Here is a 15791-nt window from a genome sequence, read left to right on the forward strand (position 1 = left end):
GTGAGGTTGAACAGAAGGGCATGCAAATGCAAAAGCATGAGCAAAGCACATCCATGCAGGGACACTCTCCCGGACAAAGATGATCTGTCTGCACACTCACACACACTAAAACACATTTACCCTGTGTCTCTGAGGACTGAGTGAACCAGCCAAACTTCCCTTTCTTCTTCTCAGTGAGGTCAGCCAAGGTGACCCCTTGGTGTTACCAACATGCAGTTCACACAGCCAGATAGCAGAGGAAGCAATGAGTCAGTACACAGAAGAACAAGAGAGAGAGGAATGCACAGCAAGAGACAGCTGCAATACAAACTACCGGCACAGCGGCGATGTCCAGAAGATACTAAACATCTGCACAGAACAGGTACTATTATCATTGTTCTGTAACAAACCGGCTAACTACCATGTCCCTCTTCAGTGAAATTCATCTGCCAAATGTGTTTCCAGCAAAGTAAAAAAAATTATAAATAAATAAATAAATAAATAATAATAAAATGAATAACAAGTAGAGGATAGTGGGCCTTTTTCAACTGCTGACATAAGAATTAAAATTGTAGTATTATGAAAACAGCTCTGGATAATACACATAATATATATACCTGAAAAAATGTATTGACTCATTGCAGATATAGCAATACTGATTGTTAAATGGATAACAAGAAGGCACTGACACAGATGTTTTGATATGAAACAGTGCGGTCTTTACATTTTTCTCCAGAGAGCACTGACAGTAAAATGTCCTGCTTTGTAGATCTGTATTGGACTTTAAAATTGTCAACATTATTCAACCATGTCTTCTAGAAATTAAATATTAATACAACGAAATTATATCAGCAAATCAATTTTACGGGTAATACAATTGTGAACAAACTTACAAGATGAAGATAAGTTGTTAATGACAACAAAGTGATACTGATAGTGTTTGCTTTTTACAAAATGACTGATCCTGCAGATTTATTTTATGAGTGTAAATGTTAGGGCTGTCACAGTTAACGTTAATCGCGATCAATCAAAAGGCCACAGCGGATATGAATCATGGTATCTATTGTGTGTATTCTCTTTGGCTTTGTCGCGCTTCATTAAAAAGACACATTGAAACTGAGCATATAACAGGTTAGTTGTATTGAAACTATAAGAACACATAGGAGACAGGGTTGCAATATCAATCTGAAAAACCATTTATCTAAGATTTCTGGACAGAGTAACTATGCAATACAATGTTAGACTGGGCAGGGTCAACAATAAGACTTCAGTGGAAAGCAGAGAAGAGAACAGCTGCTGTCGACAGGAGAAGATTTGAAGAAACGAGGAGGAAAAAGGAGGGAGAGGGGATTAGTGTTAGCACCATTCTACAGACATACAGACATTTCTTACAAGGCACACAGACACTGTAGGAATCAAGGACAGAAAGTTAGTGTGCTGCTTTTGGGTGTTTTTTCCACAATTACAGCAGATGTCAAAAGCATGGAGACAACTACAGGACATACATAAAAGAACTGACAGGCACGTATGCACTGAAGGGACTGTGAATGGCTCTAAGGCACTGGAAAAGTATTAAGAAGAGAGATGAGATGGCCATCAAACATCACCGCAGAGCAGACCTGTGGACTTCTTCACCCATTTTTACAATATCAATAGCGCACAACGAGGCGAATGACACGTCTGAAAAGAAGCTGATGGGATTGTGATGACCACCTATTCCATGAATTTTCTCCCACATACCTAATTCATTATTATGACATATAAATGATTGAAGTAATATTTTTTTTTTCCTATTGACTTCATTGATTTTGAATCACACTCATACTGAACAGGCATTAATTGAGAGACAGCTTTTGCATCTCCTTGTTATGGAGCTGTTGTATAACAGCTGGGGACAGCGGTGTACCCAGATAGAGTATGCAGGAATTGTCTACACAATAAATCAACTGCTCTCAATCTCAATCGCACATTAACATCTACAGGTCTAACATCTACATCTACTGGTGCATGCAGAAGACACCGGAGCAGAGACTGGGGAAGGTGTGTAAACCACACACACTCACACAGTGTGAACAGCTAGTATTGTGTTTATTAACCTCTCACAGGAGGAGTCGGTGTATCCATAATGAATATATGTGGTAAAAACAAACACAACAAAGTCTCTCGGTTTATCATCTGTTACGATAATCCTTTGCTTTATGTGAGTAATATTGTTGAAATTGCTTGTTGTAGCTCAAATAAAGGTTGGAAGTGGTAAATGCAAATCTCTCCATCAAGTAATGTAAGAAGAAATAGGAAAAATTGCTCTTGTGTTGTGTACTCTGCTGATTATGTTAAAGCACTGATGTAAGGAATTATTTGAAATAATACATACATTTTTACTTTATTGTTGTTAAACGTAATCATATTATTAAGGATCCAACATTTCATGAATACCCATAAAGCCCATGTAACAACCTCCTGCCAGTCCTGTTGTTCGTGCTTCTGTATTTTAAAGGGGTATTCAGTCCTTGCAGGTCGAAATTTTGCACCATTGTATAAATTTTAATATCGCACAAAGAACAACTATTCTGCCATGTGAATATTTTGTCCCACCCCTAAGATAAAAACTTAAAATTGGAGATTATTGCACAGGGCAAAGTTTGACATTATTCAACATTATTATAATTCTTATTCTTATACAAGAAAGAGGAAGAATGAGTAACAAAGGACAGGCAGCAGGAGATTGATTCCATTTTTCAGCATAGTTGTCATGTAAGCGGTGTTAAGGTGACAGGAGGGAAACAGAAAGCTAGCTTTCAATCTGTGACTGCAATTCAATTAATTTCATGGCAGTACCTTCATATTCTTGTGTTAATGCCATGTACTGTAGGTGTTCAGTTACGTAACTTCAAAACTATTTGTTGGAGCTTAAAACCTTCTTTTTGATGAGGAAAATGTTGTTACATCAATTCATCCCTGTTACTGCTCTCAAGAACTAGATACAACAGATTTTAAAAAGACCAAAACAGTAATAATTATGGAGAAAGTGAAATATATTAAAATCTTTAAAAAATAATAAGAATAAAAACAATACAACCTAGCATGAAGGATTAGTTAAAACTGATAAAAGCAATAAAAATATATGTAAAATAAGGCATATTCAGATAAAATAACAATGAAAGAAAAGAACGTTTACCAATCAAAATGAAGGCTGAAGAGTTTGTTTTTTTTTTTTTTTTTAAGAAAATCTTGAAATACATTGCATTCACTTTGGAGACTGAAACAGGGACCAAAGGCAGGGGGGCTGTGGTGCTCATGTGCCAGCCCCTGGAATACCACCACATTTAAAATTTCTGCTCCACCCCGATTACCTCCATCTTCTCAAACAAAAACAACCTAATATGAGGACATGCAGTCTACAAAAAAACATCAGAGAGGGACATTAAAGGGAGTAGGTGCTTCATACAACCACCCACTTCTTCCAGAATCTAAACCAATTCTTCATTTCTGCTGACAACACAAACAGTCTGAGGTAGCCACCTCTCCTTTCCTGTAAGTCAGTCAGTAGATCTCTTATGGCACTAATCAAGAAAAAACATAACTACAGCCTCCCTCTGAAAAGCAAACCTGGTTGCCGGTTCCTTACAGAAGAAAAATGAAGATACAAAAGGAAGAAAGTAATTCCAACCTTGACCTACTTGATATCAGCAATGTAAATTAGCAGCAGTTTACAGTTTCTTAAGAATATGTATAATACATTACATTCATTTGTCCGGTTCATGTTTGCTAGGCCGGTTCCTTCTTCTGAAAGATGAGTTGTATGAAACTGCACTGTTTGTACTGTAGCTGTAATTGTGTGTCAGTCTAAACTTTCATTTTGTCACTGAACATATATAACCTCTTCCACATTAAAGAGTTAATTTAATCAGTGTTTAATTGTCGAAATGAAAATGATATATACATATATCAAAGTCAGAGCAGCAGCAACATAAAGTAAAGGCTTAAAGAAAAGGTTAAAGAATGGCACAAAGCTCTGTTTGGCTTCTTTAGATAACAGTATTTAAACCCAAGTAACTCACGGTTACGCTTGCCCTCCTCCTTTCCCTCCTCTTCGTTCTCAGGGTCGATGTCCTCAGCCTGAGTGATCCAGTCCAGGTAGCCCTTCAGGTCTTCCTCTAATTGCTGCTTCTCACGGAGCTTCTGGAAGTCTCCTCGAGCCTTGGCCTTCTCTCGCTCTTTGGAAAACTCTCTGGACAGGACAGAGTGAAACAACAGGGTCATGATACTGTAGAGGACCAGAACAAGGGCTTTTAAAAGACACCTGGATACACTGTTCTTGGTCAAAGAACTGACTCATGATATCGATATTTCAGAAATGAAAATCACCTCTAATATGTGTTTCGTGGAGTTTGACGCATCAAAATGGAGAATGAAAGTCATCAGCATCAGAAAAATAGAAAGAGAACAACATATTGGCAACAGCGGAAAGCAAGCGCTCTTGAAACGTACCCACTCAACACACCCAAGACCAAGTTGAGCACAAAGAAGGATCCAAAGATGACCAGACTAACAAAGTAAACCCAAGGCAGCTCAAAGCCCATTGCATCATTCATCTGCATGGAAACACAAGAGGAGAGAGAGAAAAGATGGTTATGCATATTATCAGTGGTTTAAATATATTTCCAGTTATATTTATGTCTATTTATTTGCTTATATAATGGTATGCTGTTATGTCATGTCTCATCTTCTCAACTGATATTATATTCTTTCTTGATATGAGAACCTATCTTGGTGAAGTTAAAAGTTTGACTGCCCTGAATCTATAGATAATCTATAGATATTCATAAAGGTGAGTGTAATTGAGAATTGTTCTACCTGCTAATTCTATCAAATGGTTTGGTTTGATTTTGCAGCCTCCCCTATTATATCCACACTAAATGGTTATACACGGTTCCCCAGATTATCACCTATGAACATAATCAGTAGATATTTATTGTTTCTGAAAACATTAAGTGTGTGACTTAAATTAAAAAAAAAAAAAAAAAAAAAAAAGTTAATGTTAATCGATTATTCATATTCATACCTGAAAATTACTTCCAGACCTTTCAACTGCCCTGTCTGACTTACATTTCCTTATTTGGACAAATTAGTTTCTTGAATTCCATTAAGCAAAAGAATCGTCGCATTAGTGTCAAATCAACCATGTTTTGCTTTTAAGTATTTGTACTTTTTGGAGTCAAGTCAATCTTCTTTTGCTCAATATTCAGGGCTCAATTTTAAAACTTTTCCTCAATGTGAGCGATTGTCCAAACTCAACTGTGACCACTAGAGGGTACCATGTAATAAACTATTGGGTTAGTAAAGGCTGATTGGAGGTAAGAAGAGAATCTAGCTCTCTTGTTGATAAGCAAGGTTGGCTTTGAGAGAGGTTTTTGGTAGAGACAGAAAAAGTGGATAAATGTTCTCTTATAATGGCTAAAATGTCTTTTTACACATTTCATGTATTTTCCGTTCAGGTGACAACATTTAACTTTCTGGAAAGATTTTATTTTATATTTTTTTTTGACACCTTTAAAAAGAAGAAAAAAGTGCACCAGCTGGAATCACAGAGATAAAGACTCAGCTCTGCCTCCAGCCACGGCACAATACACTGCTATCTTTTTTTCTATAGAAGGTCGAGGGTCACCATTAATTCAAACATCTGCCTATCTATCCATTTATTTTCCTTTCTTTACGTTTGTCAAATCTTTACCACCTTCACAGTAGTATTAGCATAGAGTTGCCATGGTAACACAGGCATAAGAAAGGAGTGTGAGCGCGTGTGTGTGTGTGTGTGTGTGAGTGAGTGAGTGAGAGAGAGAGAGAGAGAGAGAGAGAAGGAGGGAGCTTAATCATTTCAAAGATGAGAGTCTCTGTAAATAAAAGGATGTGGGTGTATTGTGAGTAAAACTCTGAATGGAGTTTCAATGGTGAGTGTTTTGGTCGATTAAAAGCTGTTTGTCCGTGTTGCTAATGAGAAGCTAGGGGTTTTGAAGGGGACCTGTGCAATGATAATTTTAAACTATGTTGCTCTTTCCTACTAAAGGAAAGTTCAGGTGGGGTAAATTTTTGGAATTAAAACGTTTTTAAAACTTGAATTTTACAGGCATTTTATGTGTTTACAGTAGCACCTTGATGATTTTCAGGAAAACAAACCTTGGAATTCTTTTTCTTTTTGGGTTTCCTTGTTATTGAAAGGTGCTTGACAAATAAACTTGCCTTTATCTATCAAGCACATTAGCTTAACCCTAGCCCAAGTAAAAGATGTGCAGATAAAATCATAATTTACAATGTCAAAATTAATAACTTGTGTAATCTAAAACAATGAAACATTGATTTCCTAGATTTTAGCAAAGTCTCAAACCTCAAACAAAAAGGATATAGCTCTGGATGGAATAATAATTTGAATGCTGATTACCCAGTAAAGGACATCAGTCCAGCCCTCCATGGTGATACACTGGAACACGGTGAGCATGGCAAACAAAAAATTGTCAAAGTTGGTGATGCCGTTGTTGGGTCCTTGCCAGCCCTCTCTGCAAACTGTACCATTGAGACAATGACGGCCATGCCCTGATGCCACACACGGTGTGGGCTCCTCTTCTGCTAGGGCACCTGGGAGGAGTGGGGGGCACAGAGATGGAATAAAGGTAGTTAATATATAATCAGAAAACATCTCCATGTTCTTAAGCGCTCTACGAGTAAACTCTGTTAAATATAATGCCACACAGGATGACTTGACTCTATTGTCGTCATGAAATATTAAAAATCACAGGGAACTACCTTTGCTAAAAGTTTCTCCATTAGCAAGTCTTTTTTGTATTTGTTTTATTATTTCTCTAAGTACAGCAAAATCATTGAAATGTTGTAGCTGATAGAAAACCAGTTTAAGTCTAAAGTGGGCTTCTGATGTACTGATGTCTCTGCTTTGTAGCGACTTTCTCTACAGCATATCTCCATGTACAGCACGTATCACAGAAGAGCCATTTTGACTGTCTCTGCCCATTTTTTTTTTCCAAATTTTTTTGGATGGCTTTTTTTTTTTTTTTTTGATAGTAGAGCTTGAGGAGTGACACGAAATAGGGGGGGAGAGAGTGATGAATGACATGCAGCAGATGACAAGAGCTGGAACTAAACCAGCATCGCCAACAAGGACCTTGCAGCTTTGGGGTACACGCTTTACCTAATACGCCACTGGTGCCCCAAATTTCCTGTTTTGTTTCAAATTACATGCCTACTGTGTAAACTGTTTGCTCTACTTCCTGTCTTTGAATAATTTTCCCACCTGTGATTGTTCTCCCTTTGTCAAGATCTTGCCTCCCTTGAATATTTAAGTCTCTAGCTTTGTCCGTAATAGCTCATTACTCCACTTTAAGGAGTGTGTGTAGAATTTGTATTTTTATCCAAATATATAATGAAAAATAGTAAACATTATCAGGCTAAGTGAATCCCAAAATCCATTTTAAAAAGCACATAATAAGTATCTACTAACAAAGCCAAATGTACCATCATGCATTCTGAACATGGTGAAGAAAATGACCTGAGTGGTGTCTGAAAGGGCTTTTTTATTCTGTCAATGATCTCAATAGCACTGCCTGTACAGTGAGGAGGGAAATAAATGGAATAACGGAAGGATTTTGAAAACAACCTCTGTCTGCATACTGCCAGTTATTCCTCTCTCTGTTTCTGACCCTGAAGATTATCATGACTCTATATGATGCACAGTTTATGACGATTTAAACTGTGTCACTGACCACATGGAGATCAGCAGTACACGTCCCTTCATATTGACCTCCAGGTCATACTTTACTGGATGCTCTGGCATCATGCTGTCCTTATATAAGTTACAGAGAATTATGGTACATGTTCAAAATAACCCCCATTCAGAGATATAAACACAAGAATATATACAAGTTTTTCATATCACAACAGGTTAAACTACCTTTCATTTTTTTAAATTAAACTCTGAATTATTCAAATATATATATATACACAAATATATATTGTATACACAGACACACACACACACACACACACACACACACACACCTCTTCTCTCTAGGCAAAAAAAGTGACGCTAGCAAAGGTGGATCAAAGGGAAAATACATCTGCCTCTGTCATGAACACTTGACTTAAGTCCACAATGTTTCTCCTGACATTCTCGAGCAGACAGATCAAAACAAATCAAAGCAGGAGAGAGAGCGATTAGGTGAGAGGTGTAAAAAAGTGAGTGTGACATGCTGTGGTCTATCTGTCCCTGTCAGTTCAGAGGATTTGCTCTCAGTCAGCCAATATATATGAGTGAGTATGAGTGTGTGTGTGTGTGTGTGTGTGTGTGTACATAATGTGGCATGACTGACAACTGTCCATGAATTCATCCTTGCTTCTTGAATAATTCTGCGATGTTGCGCGCACTGCTGGAGTAAAAGGTCAAGCATGTTTACATAAGAGCCAGTCATATTAGTCATTTAATCACTGGATTTAACCCACCATCTGTTGCTCTGTCTTGTTTTCAGCAGCTTGGCACTATATACATACAAGGTACATGTGTCCATTCACTCTCTGCGGATTAAATCCTATATCTGTCTTAAACTGTGACATATATGCCCGATCACATTGTGCTGTAATTTGCCTGTGGAGCTCTTGGACTGCTCTCCAGGCAGCTCTCAATAAATAAAACCAAAAAGCTGATCCATAAATAAGCCTCTCCTTACCTGTCTGCATCACATAGCATGTGGAATGCATTTTGCCAATGAAGAGTTCCAGGCCAATGATGGCGTAGATGATGATGACAAAGAGGACGAGCAGAGCGATGTGAAGCAGGGGAACCATGGCTTTAATGATGGAGTTTAAAACCACCTGTAAACCTGCAAAAACACACAGGGGACAAGGTTAGAGTGAACACATACGGAAATATGCATGCCACGGGAAGAGAACATTTATAAGCTAAGTAAAGCAGCTTTGTTAACATGATAGTGAGCCGAATGGAATTACGGTTTCTGGAGATAAAGCAATCCATTGAAATATAGTACTCATAACATTTGCCCGTGGGAAACTGTAATGAACATTTTTAGACACGTCAAGTACAGCATTAATCAAGAAAATATTCAGAAGATTAAGTAATACTAAATGAATGAATTGCAGCGCAATCATGAACCTTGAATAAATGATTACAGTTACATCAGCAAATATCAAGAACAAACATTGTTGCCCAGAGCTGCAGTCTTTTAAGCATTATATTTATGCCAAAAGACAATAAAAGAGGCTAAATGTCTAACATGTTGACCGAGCTCTTATAATCATTCAGATTTTTCTGCTGCAAACACAGGGGAGGTCTATTTTAGAGACCAGAGTTTGGACTGTAATGAAAAAGGTTGAAAAGAGTAACGCTGTTTCTTTGGGCATATTATTAATGACATTGTATCTACTTTGACATTCACTTACAAACGTGAAGGTTGCAAAAATAATAAAAAAATGTTCATCGCAATTTCCCTAATGTCTGTGGCAATGTCACTAAATTGACATTAAATTATCTTGTTGGCTCTGCAAAACCTTAAGCCCTGATCACATTCAATGACAGCAGATACTCAGAACCAAAAGGCAACAACTACGCAACTTTTGGTATTTAGTAGTAGTAGTTGAAGTATCAATTAAAATTTGTTCATTATAAAACTCAATGTTTTTTAGGAATTTTTTTTTTCTCTCTCTCTCTTTTCAACAGTTTTCATTCTGGATGCCCTTCCTTCTGCAACCCTCCCCATTTCTCCAGGCCTGGGACCGGCACAAGCCTGCCACTGGTTTGTGTTGTGGTTGGTGTTTGAACGCTGGTCCTCTGCATGAAAAAGCATGTGCTCTACCACTGAGCAACGGCTGAGCTACATCCACCCAATAAATCAGTCATGTAACTATTAATTAATTATTTATTAATAAGTTCATACACTTAATTGATTTATTGCTCAAATAAAAGTCGCAGGCCAGCCAGATGATAACAGGTTTCCTTCAGCAGCTTACAACACAGAGTGTACACTCACACACACACACACACACACACACACACACACACACAGACAAACTGCAGTGCACACAGAACTCAGGCAGGTAAATGCATGTTAATATAAAGACAAATGATCAAAGCGATCAGTTGTCATGATGTCACTATATATATATATATATATGTATACATATTTGTCGAAGCTTCATGAAATCACTGTGTGGAATGAAAGCTAACGGACCTGCTCCAGCAAATAAGTCCAAATATGTCATCTAAATTAAACTGCATTTACCTTCCAACTCAAAAAAATGTTAAACTAGAACAGACGTGAAAATGTCATTTGAGCGCAGTCTAATATCTCTCCCAGAGACCCTTTTCTTCCCTGAGACTGGTGAATGATACGTCGCTATGGCAACTCCAAGAACGCAGTCGCACGAGCGAAACTGCATGTTAAGGTCAGATGTGGACCGAAAACAGAAACAGTGAAGGATGCAGTATCTTCTGGGCATTTTGCTGTGCATCTTATATAAAATCTTCATTGCTGAATGTGTGTTCGCAGGCAGAAAGGCCACTTGTTAATCTTTAATGAAATCATGAAAAGTTTCAGTGAACCAGACCGGCACCTCTGTACTAAACAGCAATCAACAACAAAAGTCTGTTGCTTTCATGAGCCACAAGCCATCACAGCATCATTCAGAACAGCCAACTTATTTACCTCTAAGTGCTACAGCTGCATATTTACCACATCAGTGGGTTTCTACACGAAAAAAAAAAAGAAATGAGGATGTGTGATGTGATGTGATATTTAAACTGTTCTGTGCAAACTCACTGGGAACTCCAGAAACAAGGCGAAGGGGTCGTAGCACGCGAAAGGCTCGGAGGGCCTTGACGTCAAACCCCCCAGGTTTGCCCCCAGACTGGCCGCCAGAGTCAGCGTCTTTGGTTATCATCTCCAGAACCACACTGAACAACCTGGTGAGGGAAAAGAGGGTCAGTGGTCGAGAGAGAGAGAGAAGAACAGGAAAAACAGAACGGATGGCAGAAGTTTGAAAGAGAAGTAAAATTCGGCAGCTGAGGAACCATCAAAACAGAGCAAAAAACATGAAAGCAAATAGCAAAGCATTTGTCCTCTTTGTTCTTATCTGTGTGTGTGTACGTCCTTTATGTCTGTGTATATTTACCTTTGGCTTTTCACACTTCATCACAGTTTACATCCCACTGCAGCCAGGTGGTCGACTGATAAACCATCTCTCTAAACAAGACCTGCGTGTGTGTGTGTGTGTGTGTGTGTGTGTGTGTGTGTGTCAATGTTCAGCAGTTGTCTAAGCAAGTCTGTCACTGTGCACGTACATGTATGATCTGAGCTTCGCTGTGCTCAATGAATAATCTCACGTAGTGCATGTTTGCATTTTGTGTGCATTTGTACGTATTTATTTGATACCTATGAACTCACCCCACGACGACAATGACAAAGTCCAGCATGTTCCAGCCATTTCTGACGTAGGAGTTCTGGTGCATCACCAGGCCGTAGGCAATAATCTTCAGAAATGTCTCTATAGTGAAAATGATCAGGAAGGCATATTCTACTGTTTCCTGTTTTGACATAAAGGAAAAGGAAATTGGAGAATACAAGGGAAGGAAAGAAAGATAAGATAAGAAAGATTACTTACTAGGCTTATTTAACTTGAGCCAATACTGCGCATGGAGGGAATGATAATAATATACAGATGAAATATTACAGGCAGCAACAAATTTCGATCTTTCTTTCTTTCTTCTTAAGTGGGGGTGGGGGTCATAGCCAAGAGAAAGGTATCTTTGATTTGATTTTTATCCACAGCCTCACAATTCCTATTGACTTACACTCAAATCTCAAGCAAAGATATCAAACTAAAAGCAAATTTTATTTTTTTGGGGGGGTGGGGCACTTTCACCTAATAAAATGAGATTTCATTTGCATTTCACCTCCAGAGGACATACTGACAGGTACATTTTTAACAAGGCAAGGGAAGGTTAAAATAAAAGAGATGGTCGAATGGTCTATGTGCCAATTTGAGCACAAAGTTGAAAACTGTGCCTTCTATGAACCTGCCAAGAGTCTGCAGGTTTCTGGCTTATATGTGTTTGCTTCTCTCTTACTCTCACCTTATGCACTCACATATACAGTATTTTACAACAGCATTCCCAGTAAAGCTGTTCCTATTCAATTCACTTTCTGTGTTTGCTGTCAGACAACACAACATGTTTCAAATACAGGTTGAAAATGAACCAGATGCTAACTTCTTATCTATTTGCAAGCTGTTGGTACAATCCTGAACCACAATACTGAGTTACAAAATCAATAAATGGACATTCGAGTGAGAAACACAGAGTTGAATTCACTTGAGAGTTAAAAATGAGGGAACATTTTACTTATTTCATCTCTCACTTATCACACAGCACTCTCTCTGCTCTGATTTTTAACAAGTGGTGAGATTAGTCAGCAGGAAAAGGACCTAAATCTTTTGACAAATGCAGCAACAGTATGTTGGTATCACTGTAGGCTGTAAACACACTCTAATATAAACAGTGCGCATCATTATAATTCAAGAAGAACAGAGAACTTAGTCCTCTGGCTGATCAGTGGTTAAACTACGCTCAGTCCACTCTATCACTCAGTCAGTCAGTTGTGGATAATCACACTGATACTACTGGCCCTGTTGTCGCTGAAAGAGGCCGGGAAAAATATGTACGCATTGTGAGTTAGAGTGAATCCTAGATTTCCTCTGCTGGATGACAGATGGGAAAACATCGCTTAGCTCACAAAAACGACTGTGCACTAAGAAAAGATTTTTTTCAAATAATATTTCAGGCCAGTGAGTTATACCGCTGAATTATTTTCTAGTATAGTGTCATTTGGATTCTAGTGACGCAGACACACATACAGCTGACGTGTATTTGCAAGTTTTTGTGATCCAGTATAGTTTGCATGTATCTTTGTGAGTAAAAGTGTGTTGTTTGTAATAAAGCTTCATAACATGGCAGGGACAGCAGCAGTCTAGATGATTTTAAACACAAACAGCAGAGAAAATGAAGAGACAAATAATGACTTTTTGAAGTCTGCAATCTTTATGCAGTGAAGCTCATTAGTGGCTGGAGTGAATGTCAGTTTGCAACTGCTGTGTACGTGTCATGTCCCATTTTCTGGGTGGCAAGAATTTTATAATAAGAATTTTTATTTGTTGAATGAAAAAAAATAAAATAAATAAAAACATATGTATAATAAGACTACTAATTAGAGATAGATAAGAGAAGATATACTTTAATGTCCCAGTATACAATACATATTAAGCAAAAGACACAATTTTACATTTCACCTAATTTGTAGGTCAGCACATGTGCTGATCTGCTAGTTCATGATAGTCTGTGTCAGAGCCGTATTGTTCTGGCATGAAAGTATGTTTTTTAATGTTTTTCTTCAATAAAACATTTCAATAGTTCTTTTTTCTTTTTTCAGGGTCACGGTCATACTGTGGTGCCTCCAGAAACAAATTGAATTCAACTCACACATAAGAGCATCAAACAAAAATTTTGAAAGCAAACCTTAGACTGAACAGGTGTCTTTTGAAAGCTCAAGTTTTTCATCAAGCAGCAGCAGCACCATTGGACAACATGTAACACTGGCCTCCAACAGAGGGAGGTGGGCAGAGAAGACCTGTGATACATCCAGGTGACCCTCACAAACAGCACAGGAAGTGATTCATTTCAGCTTTGTTGGAAATAAAAAGACAAACTGTGCACTCTACCATAAGCAGTCATGGTGGGAGTGGATGAAGGAGAAGAAGAAGAAGCAGAAATGATGGAATTCTGGGAAATGCATTGCAGAAACACCAAAGCGATGATCACTAAGCAACAAAGATGTCTGTCAAAAAATCAGTAGGAGCTTCATGCTGTTTTTGGTGTAGCTGATTTACAATATGTCCATAGAATAATTTACAGTGCAGTGTCAACAAAATCAAGCAAAACAAAAAACAAAACTCACATTATGCTTTTGAAGAAAAATATGATCTATTAAAAGCCAATAATTGACATATAATCAGATCAAGCATGATTTTGAAGACTAAATGTTATATTAAAGCAAACTTAACAAGGACTCTGAGATCTTTGGTTGCTCGAGATTAGAAACAATACCGGAAAAGCAATTATTATGTCAACTATGCGATCTGGGAGAAGTCAAGAATGAATCTCATTTTCTTTTATATTGTCCTCTCTGTGAGGAGCTAAAACCATCTCTGATGAATGAGATGCATGTTCAAAATCCTGAAACGTTTTGTAGTACAAGATTGTTGTTTAATTTCAAAACTTATAAGCTGGTCAGTTTTGTTACTGAACCCCGGAAAAAACATCAGGATGTCTTTCAAGCCTCTTTGGCCTTGGCATGATTTTTCTTTTATGTATGGCACACTAACTAAATCGAATGAATCATTCAAATAAATATTTCAATAATTAAAAAAAATAAAAAATAAAAAATCAATAAATCATTGCAAAAAAGAAAACTCCTCAGTCAAAGCAGGTACCCTGCTTGATCATCACGGTGTTTCCATGGCAACAATGTGTCTGATGTTGGACGAAAGAGTTCCACAAAAAAGATTGCTTGTGTTTAATGGTCGTTTCGCTTTCTCACCTCCACATTGTTTCTCTCGCAGAGGAACACCTTTAACTCTCCTACATGCCTCACTTCTCTCCTCACTTCCTCTCTTTGTCTCTCCCACATACACCCCGTCTCCCTCACTGACTCCGTAATGCAAAAGGTTGGTCAGCCGGCGGGGTTTAAGGCCCATTAAGCCAAACCCTCCGCTTGTTGATTTAAAGGACGCAAAGCTCGGACAGCGTGCACTAAGATTCACACTGGCACACACACACGCTCACTGAAGGGCACTGATGGCTTACATGCACACTCAGTCTTCACACCCACACAGAGTAGCAATAGTGCACACATTCAAACTGCAATTCCCAAAGGCAACAGCCAAACAGCCAGCTTCACGCAGGAAAAATCGATGCCCCTGGCAATAAGGATTTAGAGGCACTCACAGTTCGAACATGTAGTTTAACGACAGCCATTGCAAAGCAGGATTACCAAAGTTGGCACCATTGTGTTTTAGCGGCATCTAGATTTCGACCTCATCTCAACTAGCCTGCAAGTCAACTGTGGACCAATGTGCAACTTAAATATCCAATCTGTAGGCAGGAAATCTCCAGCACTGTGTATCGCCATTTTACTTTTCAATGAGGTGGTAACTCTTTTGTCCTGCAATTACATTTTTTAAGTAAAAAACATTAGCTTTTTTTACAGAATCTTGATTTCTAAATAAGGCACTTGTGTAATTTTACTATTAAACTGCTCGCGGAATTTTTTAGCAGAAAGAAATAAGAAACAATATTTTTTACACAAATTGACAATGGTTGACAAAGACACTGTGTTATATGTCAAAACAATTCTGGAAAGACTACAAAAAATCAACAAACAGTGGCTTAATCTCTATACTCAATCACAGTGAACAACTGCAAATCTATTTTTCCAGCTATTGTTACAGTCCAGTTCGCGCGAGTAAAGTAAAGTTTGAGGTCAAAACCTCAGCAATTAATCCTGACTAGACCTTCACTACGTTGAATTAGATTTCATCCTTTATGGTAAATGCATGTGAAGTTTTTCCTTAGGTTTTTATACCAGTGCAGCAGCTGAGACGCTTCCACTAATCAAACTCATGTAAAAATCGTTTTTTTGTTTTTTTTTTTTCACCTACAATGACCATGTCTTAGTGCTCGT

General features: G+C 38.0%; 1 protein-coding gene across 1 annotated transcript in view; it reads right to left on the reverse strand.

Annotated features, from left to right (window-relative positions):
* cacna1db (calcium channel, voltage-dependent, L type, alpha 1D subunit, b) overlaps positions 1-15791 on the reverse strand; it is a 74896-nt gene that overhangs the window by 33784 nt on the left and 25321 nt on the right. The window contains exons 4-10 of the mRNA XM_029505893.1: positions 11442-11581; positions 10818-10960; positions 8712-8864; positions 6419-6612; positions 4471-4574; positions 4041-4210; positions 121-195 (exon numbers count right to left, since the gene is read on the reverse strand). Coding sequence (XP_029361753.1) covers positions 121-195; positions 4041-4210; positions 4471-4574; positions 6419-6612; positions 8712-8864; positions 10818-10960; positions 11442-11581 — 979 coding nt within the window. The remainder of the gene's footprint in view (positions 1-120; positions 196-4040; positions 4211-4470; positions 4575-6418; positions 6613-8711; positions 8865-10817; positions 10961-11441; positions 11582-15791) is intronic.

This window comes from Echeneis naucrates, chromosome 7 (assembly GCF_900963305.1).
Source record: "Echeneis naucrates chromosome 7, fEcheNa1.1, whole genome shotgun sequence".
Classification (NCBI taxonomy): domain Eukaryota; kingdom Metazoa; phylum Chordata; class Actinopteri; order Carangiformes; family Echeneidae; genus Echeneis; species Echeneis naucrates.